The sequence below is a fragment of the Mixophyes fleayi genome, chromosome 1, assembly GCF_038048845.1.
Source record: "Mixophyes fleayi isolate aMixFle1 chromosome 1, aMixFle1.hap1, whole genome shotgun sequence".
Classification (NCBI taxonomy): domain Eukaryota; kingdom Metazoa; phylum Chordata; class Amphibia; order Anura; family Limnodynastidae; genus Mixophyes; species Mixophyes fleayi.
Window position 1 is genome coordinate 342,949,223 of NC_134402.1, and position 16,087 is coordinate 342,965,309.

Below are 16,087 nucleotides of genomic sequence, written 5' to 3' on the forward strand. Positions count from 1 at the left end.
AATGATAAATAAACTGCAAACACAGGTGAAAACACAACACATACATCACAGCAATCGCATAATATTGTATGTAGTGGTCGAAGTGTAAATTTATAAGTGACCGTATGGAAAATGTAAATGAATTGTGACGGGATGGGCTTACTTCGCCCCCCGGTCTGTAGGGGGAAGGAGAAACGAAGGGATGTTCTTCCTGCGCAGTTTATCTATGTTTCCTTCTCATTGTCAGTCGCCAACTGTTACTAACCACTCCTACTGGGGTCACTTTGCTACCAGACACTCACTGACTGCGAATGTCAATTGCGCAATAGTTGTAGCAGTATTTGGTTGGCACAACTGGGCTCCTTTGCGACGACCCAGAACCGCTTACTTCTGGGATAGCTGGTATAGCTGCTGCAATGCCTCTTTGCTGTGGGTTTGTTGGTACCTCCTGACCGCTTACTATGGATCAGGATTGCTGGGTAGCAGGCAGAGCATTGACACACTTGGTTCAACCCAGGGCAGCCAGGAAATGGATTAGTTATCTGTTGGTCACAGGATACAGCAGGTAATAGTTGCAGGCAGAATCTTCAAGCAGTGATGTTTTATTGCTCAAGAACCCTGACAAGGACACTTGCACCCTAATTTGAGATACTAGCAATTCTCCAGAAGTTCTAGAATGATACATTACATGGTCAAACAGACCTCTTTTTATATAGTTTTGGAGCCGTAGCCTGGCAGGAGGTGACCCATCCCCTGTCTTAGCTGGCACTGTAACGTCTCAGATTTTACATTGAATACCTAGGATATAATCTCTAATCTTGCATTTAACGTAATTTAACTTGGGCCATCACAGATTGCTGAGAATTTTGTGAGTCTACAGAGATGGGAAGCCTAACAGCAAGTCTTATTACCCCCTGTTGTGTGTTCATACTAAACAAGTATTGTTAATTAGACCTTTTCATCTCTGTGACCATGAGATTACCTGCCTTCAGACAGTGCAGAAAACACATTTTCCCCCCACATATGCCTATTGCATCAGGAATCGGTACATTTCTAATACAGAAATAATGACACAGTATCAAAAAATCAGTACATTTGCAATGATATAAATTGGCGCCTGCACCACTAATTGAAATACATTTCTACAATAAGTTATTTCTACGGGATCCAATCACATGAATGGAATTTGATATTTTTACAATGAAGGCTGTAAAAGTGGCGATATTCCATTCCACAGTATACCAGCCCACTTAGACCACTGACTGCATTTATAGATTATTAGTTTTCATGCTATTTGTGTGAATGGACCCATTGTAGGTCTTGATTGACATGTGTGGTTGATGAATACCTGTCACCGCAGTCTTTTATATAGTAAATAGGTTGTCAAAGAGGCGGAAAAGGCATTTAAAAACCAAAACAAACAGTAAATCCTGTCTAAAGCACACGTTTTACCTTTCATAATTTTTGTTTTGTCCATTTTCCCAGTTTTATGTGTGACCAAGTCCTCAGTAATACACCCCCAAACATTTGTACTATAGTTATTGCTAAGCAGCGATCTAACAAGTATAAAGGTTGAATTATTAATCCATTTGTATTGGCTTATTTAAAAACGCAGCCCAATGTTTTGGAAAGTATACTTATATTTATGAGGAAATTACTGTTCTAATTAAAAGGATCTGCCTACTTATAAAGGTCGGCAGGATGACTGCAACTAAGGCTTTAAGTAGCTATCTTTGCTAGTCGTCGTTATAACTGTGTAATTAAATATTTACATTGTGGTTTAAAGTTCTCCTGGCAACATACTAATTAGGAACAATCCAATAAATTTTATTGTTTGCAATAAAATGCAAAGCCCATTAATAATTGAATCTGTATTTATTTATTTTTTTGCTATAGTTCTTTAGATTTGATAATGTAACTGTATTTCACCAGAAACCTAGTATGTGCTGTGTGTTATGCTTGTATGCTTTTAGTATATTGTAAGAGTATGCAGCAACATACAGGATAATAGGAGAGCTTCTTTTCTCCATAAGGTATGTGGTTGAACCAAAGAAGAAGCAGCCAATTACTCTCAAACCTCCGTTTATCCGTCAAGATTTGTCCGAAAGGCAGATAACCGTCAAGATCAGCGACAATGGCATCCAAGCTAACTTGCACCGCTCTAAGGTGACAATCTTGCAATGTTTTGTATGTTATGTAATAGACATATGGAATGCTCTGTCTCTTACACATATCATATGGATTTTCTTTCCTTTTCAGTCTAAAGGAAGTCTGGATGGTATAAATGAAAAATCTCTGGATATACAGCCGCCTCTACTTACTAAGTGTGACCCCACCAAATATTCAGACATGAAAGCAACCCTGGGAAGCAGTGAAGGTAAAAGGAAGCAGGCTCTGTATTGTGAAAAGAAAAATGTCTAAATACTTTTGTGAAGTAATAGTTAGACCATGTACAGTTGTTTAAGTGTATCATCGTGGGTTCCCAGATCTTCTGTTCAGTACATTCTGAAGACTGGTACTATATCCAATATTCAACACAAACCAGATGTGATTGAGTATCTTCTTATTCAATAGGCCATTTATTTATCTATATTATGTCTGACCGCACAACAGATATTTGTAATTCAGTGTATTATAGTTTTGTTAGTAGTCTATGGATGCACCAGGGAGAATACTTTACTGGGTTTGTTGATTCTAGCTACTGGAATATTGATGATTAAGTCTGAGATAATTTTCCAGAAAGTCACCGTTTTTGGGCAGGTTGACCAACCATATGAAAAATGTTGTGATCTGACTGCGTTGATTGGATGCATTCGGATACATGTGGTTTAGCTACTCAAGAACTGGGTGACATTTTGCCATTCTAGTACGAACCTTGTTCCAATATTCTGCTTTTCAAGCTGTTCTGTGGGTTTCAAGTTCAGTAGTTTCTGGTACCAAAGTTACATGATATAGTAGTGTGATTATTCCCTTTATGTAGGGCAGGTAAGTGTATAATCTTTCTATCAGAGTTTGTTTTATTGAGTGAAGGTGGAAATCTGGCCTGAAAATGGTGATCGCAGGATTGGTTGTCTTATTTTTATTTTTTGTTGTATTAAATGTATGATGCCATTCCTTTATTTTCATTAAATCATTAGGGGTATCAACCCTATTGCAAATACCATTATTTGTAGATCACATAATGATCTATAGTGATATTTGTAATATCACTGATGAATACGTAAAAAAAACCAAGACGCAGTAATAACCTAAGGGGCTCAACTTGTCTCATCTGAGCTTACACCATTGGCTATAACACTGTTTCCTTTTTTTTGGCCACACCTTTATCCATCCCACTATGTATGTGTCAGATACAAAGGTTTTCAGGTTGCAAATTAATTTATTGCGGGCTACCATAAGAAATGCCTAGCTATAACGATAACCAATGGAAAATGAAAATCTGTATAGAATGCTGCCTTTGGATCTTGTAATTTGTTGGATTGCCTTGACAAAGCTTAACAGCATAACGCGCGTTGGCATTTCTTGCTATGCATGAACAATCCTTTACACAAAATGTATTTAGTTTGAATTAGCACCTTTATGACAGCTATAGGTAGGATACTGCCCAAACCCTAAGCAAGGTTTCTGACAGGTAGTTAGGAATTAACTCCCCATCATCAAGATCTATCTCTCCTTCTCAAGTGATACTATGGTTTTTGTCCCAGTAATATGATACGAATAACCAAGAAATACCAGTAGTTCTATTTATTTGCTGCACTCTGCTGATACTATCCATTTAATCCTTTAAGCTTCTCTCCCTCACCTCCTCCATAGGTCTCACCCAGTGGACCTCCTCCCCGACCTACCGTCTTGGTCACTCTCTCGACCTTGTCTTCTCTCATCTCTACGATCTCTGATTTCTCCAACTCTCCCTTCCCACTCTCTGACCACCATCTCCTCTCTTTCACTCTGTCCTCCTCCCCTGCTCCTCCCCCGCCAAAAGCCACCCTCACTAGACGTAACCTTGAAGCGATTGACCCAATCTTTCTCCTCTTCTCTTGACTCTCTCCTCTCTCCCATTCCCTCCCTGACCTGCCCTGACCAGGCGTCCTTTCTCTACAACCACTTCCTCAATACTGCCCTGGATGCGGTCGGCCCTGCCTCTCCTATCCGCCGACGCCGCCTCATTCCCCAACCTTGGCACTCCAAACTCACCCGCTTCCTCCAAAAATGCTCTCGCACTGCGGAACGCCTCTGGAGGAAATCTCGCTCCCTGGCCAACTTCCTCTACTTTAAATTTATCCTCTCCTCATTTTGCTCTGCCCTCTCCCTTGCCAAACAAACCTTCTTCAAGCCCCTCATTTCCTCTCAGTCCTCTAATCCCTGCCGCCTGTTTGCCACCTTCAACTCCCTCCTTTCTCCCTCTCCGGTCCCACTTTCCCTCTCTGCTGCTGACTTCACCACTTTCTTTTCTTCCAAAATTGAAGCCATCAGACTTAACATCTCCGCCTCAATCCCCTCACCTGCTGTCCACATCGCTCCACCCCCCTCCAACAGTCAACTCTGGTGCTCCTTCTGCCCCACATCAGGTGAAGAAGTTCGCTCCTTTATTCTTTCCTCTCCACCCTCCACCTGTCCTCTCGATCCCATCCCCTCTAACCTCCTTTGCTCTCTCTCTCCCATTGCCTGCTCCTACCTGGCACACCTTTTTAACCTATTTCTCTCCTCTGTTGTAGTACCCTCCTCATTTAAACATGCTCTTATCTCTCCTATCCTCAAACAACCTAATCTTGACCCCACCTCGGTCGCCAACTATCGCCCTATCTCTCTTCTCCCCTACGCCTCCAAACTTCTTGAGCGAATTGTCTGCTGTCGCCTCACCAGATATCTCTCGGACAATTCCCTCCTTAACCCTCTCCAATCTGGATACCGCCCCCTCCACTCTACTGAAACTGCCCTGGCCAAAGTGACCAATGACGACCTATCGGCCAAATCTAAGGGTCACTTCTCCATACTCATCCTTCTTGACCTCTCGGCGGCCTTTGACACTGTGGACCACCCCCTCCTTCTGCAAACGCTTCTCTCTCTCGGCCTCTCTGGTTCCGTCCACGCCTGGTTCTGCTCCTACCTTGCTAACCGCTCCTTCTCTGTCTTCATGTCTGGCTCTTCCTCCACCCCCTCCCCTCTCTCGGTAGGAGTCCCCCAGGGCTCTGTCCTTGGCCCCCTACTCTTTTCGCTCTACACATCCTCCCTCGGTGCCCTTATCTCCTCCTTTGGTCTTAAGTATCACCTTTATGCTGACGACATTCAACTTTACATTTCTTCTCCTGATCGCTCTTCCTCCCTCCTCTCTCGTGTATCTGACTGCCTGTCTGCCATCTCCTCCTGGATGTCCTCCCGCTTTCTCAAAATTAACATCTCTAAAACCGAACTCATTGTCTTTCCTCCCCCTAGACTCCCCTCCCACCACAACCTCACTATCGTTGTTAATAACGCCACCATCTCCTCTGTCACCCAACTCCGCTGCCTGGGTGTCACCCTCGACTCCTCTCTCTCTTTTGCCCCCATTCCCAATCCCTTGCTCAAGCCTGTCTCTTCCAACTGCGCAACATCGCCAGCATCCGACCCTTCCTCTCACAAGACGCCACCAAAATCATCATCCACGCACTCATCTCCCGCCTCGACTACTGCAACCTTCTCCTCATTGGCTTCCCCCTCTCACATCTCGCCCCCCTCCGCTCTGTACTCAATGCGGCTGCTAGACTCCTCTTTCTCTCATGCCGCTCCTCCTCTGCCTCCCCTCTCTGCCATGCCTTACACTGGCTCCCCATCCCCTACAGAATCCTCTTCAAACTCCTTATCACCACTTACAAGGCTCTCTGCCTGTCTACTGCTCCCTATATCTCCAACCTCCTCACCATTCACACTCCTGCCCGGTCCCTGCACTCTGCTAATGACCGTCTCCTCTCCTCCACTCTAATTACCACTTCCCACTCCAGAATCCAAGACTTCGCCCGAGCTGCCCCCCTGCACTGGAATGACCTCCCTCGTTCCATCCGTCTCGCTCCCAATCTGTGCTCCTTCAAACGAGCACTTAAAACTCACCTGTTCCTCAAAGCTTATCAACCATCCACTTCACCCCTCATCTACTCTGCTTGCTATTCCCTCTCTCCCCTGGCCCCTTCTTCTCTCCCCTGACATCACCAGCTCCCTCTCGTGTCTGATTTGTCCACCCTCCCTTAGGATGTAAGCTCTTATGAGCAGGGCCCCTCTTCCCCCGTGTCTCCATACCTATTCTTCTGCTCTGTCCTTACTCCATATGGCCGTCCTGGAGTTACTGAAGCATTGGTACTTTGTGTTTATCGTTCTGTACTGTTTAACCCTGTATGGTCTACTGTTTGTACTATGTACAGCGCTGCGGAAACCTTGTGGCGCCCAACAAATAAATGATGATGATGATAATAATAATAATCCGATCGATCGGCACAGTGAAAAGGAAAAAGCAATCTCTTTACATGTTAAACACAGGGCTGATAGCCTGCCATATCAGCTGTACTCCAGCACACAGCTACAATTAACTAATGTGATTACTACTTAACTGCAATAGAAATACTATACAGGTTACTTAATCAACATTGGAAAGGATTTGAATAGATACGAACAAAGATTTTTTTCCAGGTTATAACCGATATCAGACAGTGTTATTGGAATACTGACGAACCAACGTAAATAAATGATTGATCTATTAGTAAAGTGGTTCAGCTGCGCTCCTAAATGGTGCAACGTAAATAAATGCTTATTAGGGGGCTATCTGCCCCTTAGCTGACAATCAAAGGTAGGGTGTTTCATTATATATAAGTATGGAATAAGAATCATGCACGGCAAGTTTTAAAACACTTTATTTCACATTTCACAAAACTTTTTATCTTTATCTTGCTTAATGAAAGTTATGTTTTATTCTAATTACTTGGTACATGCGTATTTCAAACAAGAGACATAATACTACATAGTGCCCCATTTTTAGATCCATTTTTATTTCTTTATTGTTCATTCTTGATTACCTATTTACTGGATGTTAGCACCTCAATGAGAGTGGTTGAAACATACATCTTGAAAATTTGAGAGTATGATATTGACAATATGCTTATAGAGATGTGTAGGTTTTTTGTCTAACTAGTGCGACAATATCCATTTTTTATTTGTTGCATTGTAAAAGTTTTCTTTCGTTTTTTTTTCTTTGCCTACTAATGAGGTGAAACTGAAAGGTGTATAGTTATCATATTGTTTACTAATACTGTTGGAGAATGGCTTCTGTAGTTCTACTATACAATTATATTTAATTATACCTGTCAGCAGTGATTGGTTTAAAAGTTTGGTTAGTGGTGTTGCAGGCATTACTGTTCTTGTAATACTCTTCAACAGTAAAAACAGTACAAATAGATAGTTATTTGGCAGTCTGCAAATGATCTCTTTAGCCATACTATGCTTCCTTTTTTTGCATTCCTTTCAGTAATATAATTGAACGTTTTCTTAAAGGGGTAGGGACTGATGTGAATTCTCTGTACAGCGCTGCAGAATCAATGGCACTATATAAATGGTGATGATAATGATTGGCAGCTTTGCGCTGCCTTGCGAATGGAGAAAGCTCTGTCCCTGCATATGCAGCAGGTAGCCAGAGATTAATGATATGAAAGCAGGCTACTGAGAGAGGGTTAGTAGTAATGTAGAATGGAATGGTTATTATGATTGATGGAGGATTGGGGTTAATGCAGGAAGGAGGAGTTAATGACTGAGGATGAGGGTTTAATTATTATGATGGTAAAGCAGAGATGATGAACGGGCAAGATGGCACTAGTGATGAAGGATACTTGTCGATTCAGGGATAATAATGAGAAAGGGGCAATTGGATGGAGAAGGGCATTGAGTGGACAATGACAAAGCTGAGGAGCAGATAAATGGGTTTGAGAAGTGACCAGGAATGAGACGAAGAGTATCGGTCTCTTACCTCGCTGACCGATCCTTCTGTGTCACCACCACTGAGTCTCTCTCCCCCCGTCCACCCTTCCAGTTGGGGTCCCCCAGGGCTCTGTTCTGGGCCCCTTACTCTTCTCTCTATACACCTCCCTGGGTGAACTCATCAGCTCCTTCGGCTTCAACTACCACCTTTACGCGGACGACACTCAACTATACCTCTCCTGATCTCTCTCCCTCCCTCCTCTCTAGGGTGTCCGCCTGCCTCTCTGCCATCTCCTCCTGGATGTCCTCTCGATTCCTCAAACTCAACCTCGCCAAAACCGAGCTGATAGTTTTTCCTCCCCCCCATACCTCATCCTCTCCATCACTGTCGACAACTCCTCTATCTCCTCTGTCCCCCAACTTCGCTGCCTTGGTGTCACCCTCGACTCCTCTCTCTCCTTTGGCCCCCATATCCTCTCTCTTGCTAAATCCTGCCGCTTCCAGCTGCGTAACATCGCTCGCATCCGGCCCTTCCTCTCCCAAGATGCCACTAAATGCCTTATTCACTCTCTGATCATCTCCCGCTTGGACTACTGCAACCTCCTCCTTACTGGCCTCCCCCTCTCTCATCTCGCTCCCCTTCGGTCTGTACTTAACGCAGCCGCTAGGCTTATCTTCCCTTCTCGCCGCTCCTCTTCTGTCTCCCCCCTCTACCAATCCCTCCACTGGCTCCCCTTCCTCTACAGAACTCTGTTCAAGCTCCTAACTCTTACATACAAGGCCCTCGCCAACTCCACTGCACCCTACATCTCCTCCCTCCTCTCTACTCATGCTCCATCCCGTCCTCTCCGATCTGCAAATGACCGTCGCCTATCTTCCCCCCTCATCACCTCCTCCCACGCGCGTATCCAAGACTTTGCCTGCGCTGCCCCCCTCCACTGGAACAAGCTCCCTCCCTCCATCAGGACTTCCCCCTAACCTGTCCAGCTTTAAAAACCCACCTTTTTCTTAAAGCCTTCCAGTCTCCCACTTAACTACCTACCTTATCCTCTGCCTCTCCCCCTTCTTTCCCCTTCCCTGCCTCCGTCCCTCTACTCTCCCTCTCTCCCCTGTGTTTCTCCGTCTGTCCACCCCTCCCCTTAGATTGTACGCTCCTCTGAGCAGGGCCATCTCTCCTCCTGTTTCCACCACTTCTAACTCTGCTCTCCAGCTACTTTGCCCTCCTCCTCGAGGGCCCTCCTCCCCCTCTGGGGGTCTCCCTGTCTTCCGCGCCCTCCTTTTGGGCCCCATCATTTGCGGATACTCCCCCCGCCCTCACTAGCTGTGCATTGAGCTTACGGAGTTACTGTGCTTTATGTTTACTGTACTATGCTGTCTCACCTTGTATTGTAATTTGTTTTTGTCCCTGTACGGCGCCACAGACACCTTGTGGCGCCCTATAAATAAAAATTAATAATAATAATAATATTTGAGAGAGTAGTAACTTTTTAGGATATACCCCATATTGTAAGATATTTGTCAAGCAGTAGACAGAGTTCAGTTTATTTGTAAGGCTTCTCTTTTAACCTACATGGAAGCACTACATCATATTATACACCATAGTCGCAAGATTTTGGGTCGTCATGAATTATCTTATTTATTTTTTCATTCTAACTATTGGGTTTTAATGTATTCACTTTCAGAAAGCGGATTGTCGCCAAAAATGATGAGCCCCCCAACTCCGGCCATGTACAAATATCGTCCAGGGTTTGGAGCTAATCCAAAAGTACACTACCATCCAGCAACAGAGCAGGTAAAAGTGCAAAACTATCATTCATCTCTGATCTTTTTTACTTGTGCTTTTTTTTTTTTTTTGTAAGTGCCAAATCTATATTTGTATGTACTTGTTATTTACTTTGCTAAGGGAAGGTGGGGCTGTATCTACATTGAAAGAAGGTTTTTCTTGCTAGGTTACTCCATGGGTTTTGCATTTTATTCTTGCTTAGTTAAGTCAAGCAAACTTATTGGCTTTTTTTTTTTTTATTAGGATAATTTGGACACGGATAACACTGTTGTTTTGTCTATCTGATTTAATTTTACTGCATGTAATCAATATGACAGATTAAATTAACATCATGTAACTTGCTGTTGTATATTTGCACAGAAAGCTGGTAGTAAGTTAGCAATATTGTTTTAATTGTATTTAATTGTATTATGCATATTTTATTTAAATATTATAGCCGATGCACTAAAACTTTTGATAAATATATGAATAGAGGATCAAGGATCACATGATTATTTTAAGCTTTATTTGCCTACTAATTTGATGCTTGAGATCCTCTATTTTCTAATACAAATATCACCATTTTGTTATTGTTAACCCAATCAATAAGTATTTATTATAGAGACTTTTTTTGTAAGCTTGCTAATGATATTTATTTTATTCCAGATTGCAATGCAAGAAGGTCTCAAGGACAGTGTGTTCTTAGAGGAAGATTGCCGGAGTCATGATTATCAATCGGAGCCCAACCTAGACCTCACAGAGTATCGCAAGAACTCCCTACATAAGTCATACCAGTCATCTCCATTGCAGCTCGACAACTTCACTGCCAACTCGCGTTCCCTGAGCCTGAAGAACTCTGGGCGTCGCGAGTCAGAGAAAGTTCCCCTCCAAATGGTAAAGTCAGAAGGTGACACTACTGCACCATACAAGAGTGTGTTTTCCCCCAACGCCCTGTCTAACCGCAATGGGAGCTTATCTTATGACAGTTTGCTTAACCCTATGTCTCCTGCATCTGGTAAATGCACTGCACACACTGCCACTGGTTCTGTGGGATACCACTCACCATATATGTCTGCCAAAATGTGCCACCTACGAGGAGCAGAGCGGCAACCTATGCAGAGTTTTAGCCCTGTATTGAGCAGGGCAGCTGGACATCCGAGAGAGCCTTCTCCAGTGCGTTACGACAACCTCTCCAAATCCATTATGGCCTCAATCCAGGAAAGGAAGGAGATGGAGGAACGAGAGAAGCTGCTACATTCTCATACAGATTCTGTGTTTGCAGACTCAGGGGTCTATGATACCCCGAGCACATACAGCTTACAGCAGGTCAGCTCACTCTCCGATAACCCACGTGCTGCTTCAGTCCGGTATGGTTCAAAGGACAATCTTCTGACTGGGGCTGCTAGTTTCAGCTCTAGGAACCCTATACTCCAGTCCTCTGTATCCTCTCTTTCTAGTGCAGTCTCAAGAGCCCCTAGGACTTCCACCACATCTTTACAGGCTGACCTAGCCAATAACAATATCCAGAGTCACCAGCCCTTGCAAGGGCGGATTAGTAATGGGTCCTACAAGTCCCCTAGCCATCAAGTTCCATCTTCACCTTCTGGAATTCCTAGGTCGCCCTCTTATGGGGGAGCAAAAGCAGTCACATTTCTTAATACCATGGGATTTGTAGAAGGACCTTCCATGGCAGTTCAGAGGTAAGAATGTCTCCAATCTGCATCTGATATCGGACATCTTATATGTTTCTGTAAGTTTATTTGTATGATGCCACAGTGTACACGGCACTTCACAGCACACATGACCGACAGTCTGGGAACAGACCTATTAAATACATTATGGAAAAGATCCCAACCTTGAAGAGCTTACACATGAATTTGTTGGGGAAAAATACATAGAGGAATGGGTAGAAGTGGTAAACATTCACATGTGCTTATGACCAGTGAAGGTACAGTATGTGCAGTCATGGTGGGGCTTTGTAACTGGGTTAGCAATCCAGGATATCCTTTTAAATTTGACTATAGATGGCGGCTGTCACAGATTTGCATACAAATATAGGGATAAACTGCAGAAGGTGCTGTTGAATAATTGTTGAAGAGTTGTGTTATGTTTTTTGCGGGGTCAGGGGAGTATTTATATCATTAAGTCATTGCTTACTTTGTTTATCCTTGGTGTAATGCATATAGTGGGTGATTGAGAAAAGTAATATGACTTGATTTAGATACTGTCAATGACTTGTTTAAGAATAAAAGGTGGTGAGACTCTCTCACTTGTGACCCAACCCATTCTGTGGCTTATGGGAGAACAGGATACACAATAAGTTAAAATAAAGGTACAGGTACCAATTGTGGTATGTGGGGAAAAGAAGTTGTACGTTATACAAATCCGTCTACATAACCTTTGCAAATTTCCCCTAAACGTATAAGTTGGTGGATAACTTAGTCTTTCATATAATGATTTGTATGGCAAAAATGTTTTAATGGGACCCAAAATTAACTACAAGTTCCCTTTATATAAAAGGCCCACTAATGGCATTCACAGATATGTAGTAACAGTCCCCATAACCTGACAAAGAAATTGAGAGATTTAACATTGTATATTACACATGCAGCTGAATGCACGCTATTGTGTTATCAGCCATATTTTGGTTTAGAGGCAGATTGCAGTCTACTTTGACAGGAAGTTTGCTGTGAACAGGAGACAGGAAGTCTGCTATGTATAAGAGAACCTCCTATCACAATCACAATTTTATCTCAAATAGCCATTCTAGTAAGCTGTTTAAATATATATATTTATTACTCATTTTAGGATGAGCTTCATTAGATGCAAAGAGGAGAGCACTTACCTTTCATGTTCTGTTTCACCAGATTTACCAGGGTGCCCAATAGTTCTAACAATCCCACACCTCGCTTCACTCTCCTTCTTGTTTATCCAGTTTAAAATAAAGATGGTGCCTATGCTAATTCCCTGTGAACTTCCCTAACACGAACATTTATTTGTTACCATTCGGCTGAGTACACACTACAGAAAATTTCTCTCGATGCGATATCTTTAACGATTTTAACAACGGCTGAAAGTCCCAATCAGCATGCTGATCCATGTGTATACACAAAACTACAAGATTTACCTTCATAACAATCGGCTGAAAAGATTGTGACTCTGTAAACTCTATGCAAATTCGTGATTTGCATGTGTGATTTGTGTGCATGATTGTGAGTGCATACACACTGCAGAATTTGCCCAACATCGTACATAGTGATTTTTAGTTCGTTTATAAAATCAAACTATACGATGGGCTTTGGAACGATAAGACAAGATCGTTGGAGCGTACACAGAGGCAATATCAGACCTAACCGTTGTTTATCGTGTGATTGGCCTGATAATCCAGTGTAAAACATGCAGTGTGTACCCAACCTTAAGCAGTGTTAGTTTCTTTATCTCTTCTTACTGTCCCCCATTGTCAGAGCAGCCTTTGACCTAGTTCACTGCAGTTTGAATTGGGTTCTGCTTCCTACACTGCTTCCTACACTGCTTCCTACACTGCTTCCTACACTGCTTCCTACACTGCTTCCTACACTGCTTCCTACACTGCTTCCTACACTGCTTCCTACACTGCTTCCTACACTGCTTCCTACACTGCTTCCTACACTGCTTCCTACACTGAATGACAGCCTCACCTCTCCATTATGAGTGGTGTTAGTTCAGTCATTGTATGATGAGGCTGTGCATGAGACTACTTTCTCACACCCAGGAAAGAAGAAAGATCTGCTATGCTGTTGAAAGTTACATTGCTTAGTATTTGCACCCATGGCCTTTAAACATCAGTTTTAGTGTAGATATATGTTTATTGTCAAATCATTATTCTACGATATGATATAAACCTCTTTATATAATGTTTTTGAATATACTTATGTGTTACAATTAAACATGGGTTTGCTGTGCGAAGATGCTATTTTTGACACACAAAATCTATGCAGTCTGTTTTGTGGATACTAAATTACTAGTGCCCCCTTGTGTAAATCATGCACACTGTAAGTCTCACTTGGTGATAATTGATGTTATGTTTATTGATGGTGCCTGCCAGACAAGCTTCCTGTTAATCCTTAAGTTTTAATCTGCATGGAAGAAGCCTGCACGCTCTGTGCTGAAAAGGACACTTTCACATAACAAAGTATATGGTTTTATTTGTCATTTTTAACCCTCGTTTTTTTTTATATATAAAAAAAAAACAAAAAAAACTTTTAGCACATACATATAGGAGAGCGTTTTATCTGGAAATACATCAAGAACAATGGTGGTGCTTCAAATTGCCCATTTTATTGCTGTCTGTAGCAGGCACTGTCGGAGAGGAAAAATGGCTAACTTTTTTATATACATTATAATTATTAGAACGCCATTTGGATATCATATGGGAAAGCTTTTTTTTTTTTTTTAATGGTGTTATTGTGCCTTTAATACTTGCTAGGGTTGCCCTCTTCGTTGGGGGAAAAAAAACACGCTTCCGTCCTGTTAACAATGGCAGTAAATACCATTTTTACCGTCCAGCACTAGCATCTTGCAATAATATAGGTAGCCAAGAAGACAATAGCACCTCATAATTGTAGCTAGAGTCGTGTAGATGACATCTCATCTCTCATTTTATGCAATCTGGATAAATGCTGTAGATATTTTAGCATAGAAAGAAGCCAAGATGCTGAGTCATTATTCCAGCTACCAGACAACTCTTTCAAACTTGCTGAGCTTCTGCCTTACAGTACAGACAGTTCTTTACCATTATGTAATGATCTGCTTTACCATTATGTAACCTGAGAATTTCTCTTATCTGGAGGGTACTTTTTAATACTCTTTCTGTCTTCTCTTCAGGGAGGATCTGAAGGCACCTCATAGTAAAATAAACGGACAGCCAAAGGCATTATCGAGGCCAGAGTGTCGACTGGGATCCACTTCTAGCTCACAGAGTACCGCCACATTGAGTCCTTCCAGGCATTCTAGTGTTAAGAAGGTTTCTGGAGTTGGAGGCACTACATACGAAATATCTGTGTAGAAACTTTTACTATCTGTGCCATTGGCACATGGAAAACTGCAGGTGTTGAAGTAAAAGGCATATTTTGTGGAGATAAGCCTAGGAGAGAATGCATAGATGCTCAATGGGAACTAAATTGTGACTGATGAAGGACTTTGGATGACAAGAACAATGGTTATTAATGGGAGAACATTGCATACAGTGATAAAAGAAAAAAAAATAAGCCATTGTAAGTGTCTGTCCATAAAAAAAAAAGGAAGAAATATATTGTTTTAAAACTTGTGATGTGAGAGAAGTGGGACAACTTTTTAGTTTTAATTTTATGTTATTTTAGTTTATAAGTTGCAGGCTCTGTAAGTAATAGGCCACATATTAAAAATCGACCTCTTGAAAGAGAATCCCAGGATCTATGGATCTGGACGGGAAAAGGCAAATGAAACTGTCCAAACTGGTCTTTTTCACCAGAAGTGCAGTGCTATTAGTGTCCCCATGCTACAGGATCCTCTTTATGTTTTAACCATGTTTATATATGGTTGTAAGTGTGTTGAAAAGACCCAGATAAAGTGAGTTTATTTTAATACATTACATCTGGTGTGCTATGGAGGGTTTGTCAACAGTCAGTGTGTGCACTTTTTTCAATTAATATGTGACACTTATTGGTTAAAGTGTACCTATAATCTACACACAGTGGAGGCAGCCATTTTGTGGGCTGAACCATTATACCTAAGAATGCAGACTATCCAGTAGGACAGTGATGGCTAACCTGTGACACTCCAGGTGTTGTGAAACTACAAGCCCCAGCATGCTTTGCCAGTAGATAACTAGCTGATAGCTGGCAGAGCATGCTGTGGGACTTGTAGTTTCACAACACCTTGAGTGTCACAGGTTTAGCCATCACTGCAGTAGGAGTTAGTGGTGAATTTATAGGCTGAATATTGGTTAAACTTGCAAAATGGCTACTTCCCAGTCTGTAGGTGACCAGAATATGTATAATACATGAAGTATATGAAGACTGGAGAGGTTTTCCTTACTGGAGACTATATGACTGATTATGATTCACGCATGTTATTCATTGCCAGTAGGAGGGTACTTGTATTTTAAAGTATTATGTGAAGAAAAAGACAACAAATGTTTTATCTGGGAACTGCAGCATGTTTTTATCCTGAAACAAAGTTTGTAAAATTTTACATTCGTTTTATATTTCAAGTTTAGGCAACATGTTGTTGTGGTTTTGTCTTTTTGTGGCTCTGTTGCCATGGTGCATCAGTGTTAGTATAAATGCAGATATTAACTTGCCTTAACCATCACCTCTGAAGCAGGGGTCAAGCAATGTGGTGCTGTGTGGCTGCTAAATTTTTGTAGCGTGTTGCTTTTCTATCTGCCAATGT

General features: G+C 42.1%; 1 protein-coding gene across 1 annotated transcript in view; it reads left to right on the forward strand.

Annotated features, from left to right (window-relative positions):
* ZDHHC8 (zDHHC palmitoyltransferase 8) overlaps positions 1 to 15,484 on the forward strand; it is a 50,509-nt gene extending 35,025 nt beyond the window's left edge. The window contains exons 7-11 of the mRNA XM_075216860.1: positions 2,013 to 2,145; positions 2,239 to 2,356; positions 9,597 to 9,706; positions 10,343 to 11,376; positions 14,540 to 15,484. Of these exons, the coding sequence (XP_075072961.1) occupies positions 2,013 to 2,145; positions 2,239 to 2,356; positions 9,597 to 9,706; positions 10,343 to 11,376; positions 14,540 to 14,720 (1,576 nt within the window). The 3' untranslated portion in view covers positions 14,721 to 15,484. The remainder of the gene's footprint in view (positions 1 to 2,012; positions 2,146 to 2,238; positions 2,357 to 9,596; positions 9,707 to 10,342; positions 11,377 to 14,539) is intronic.
* Positions 15,485 to 16,087: the final 603 nt, after the last annotated feature.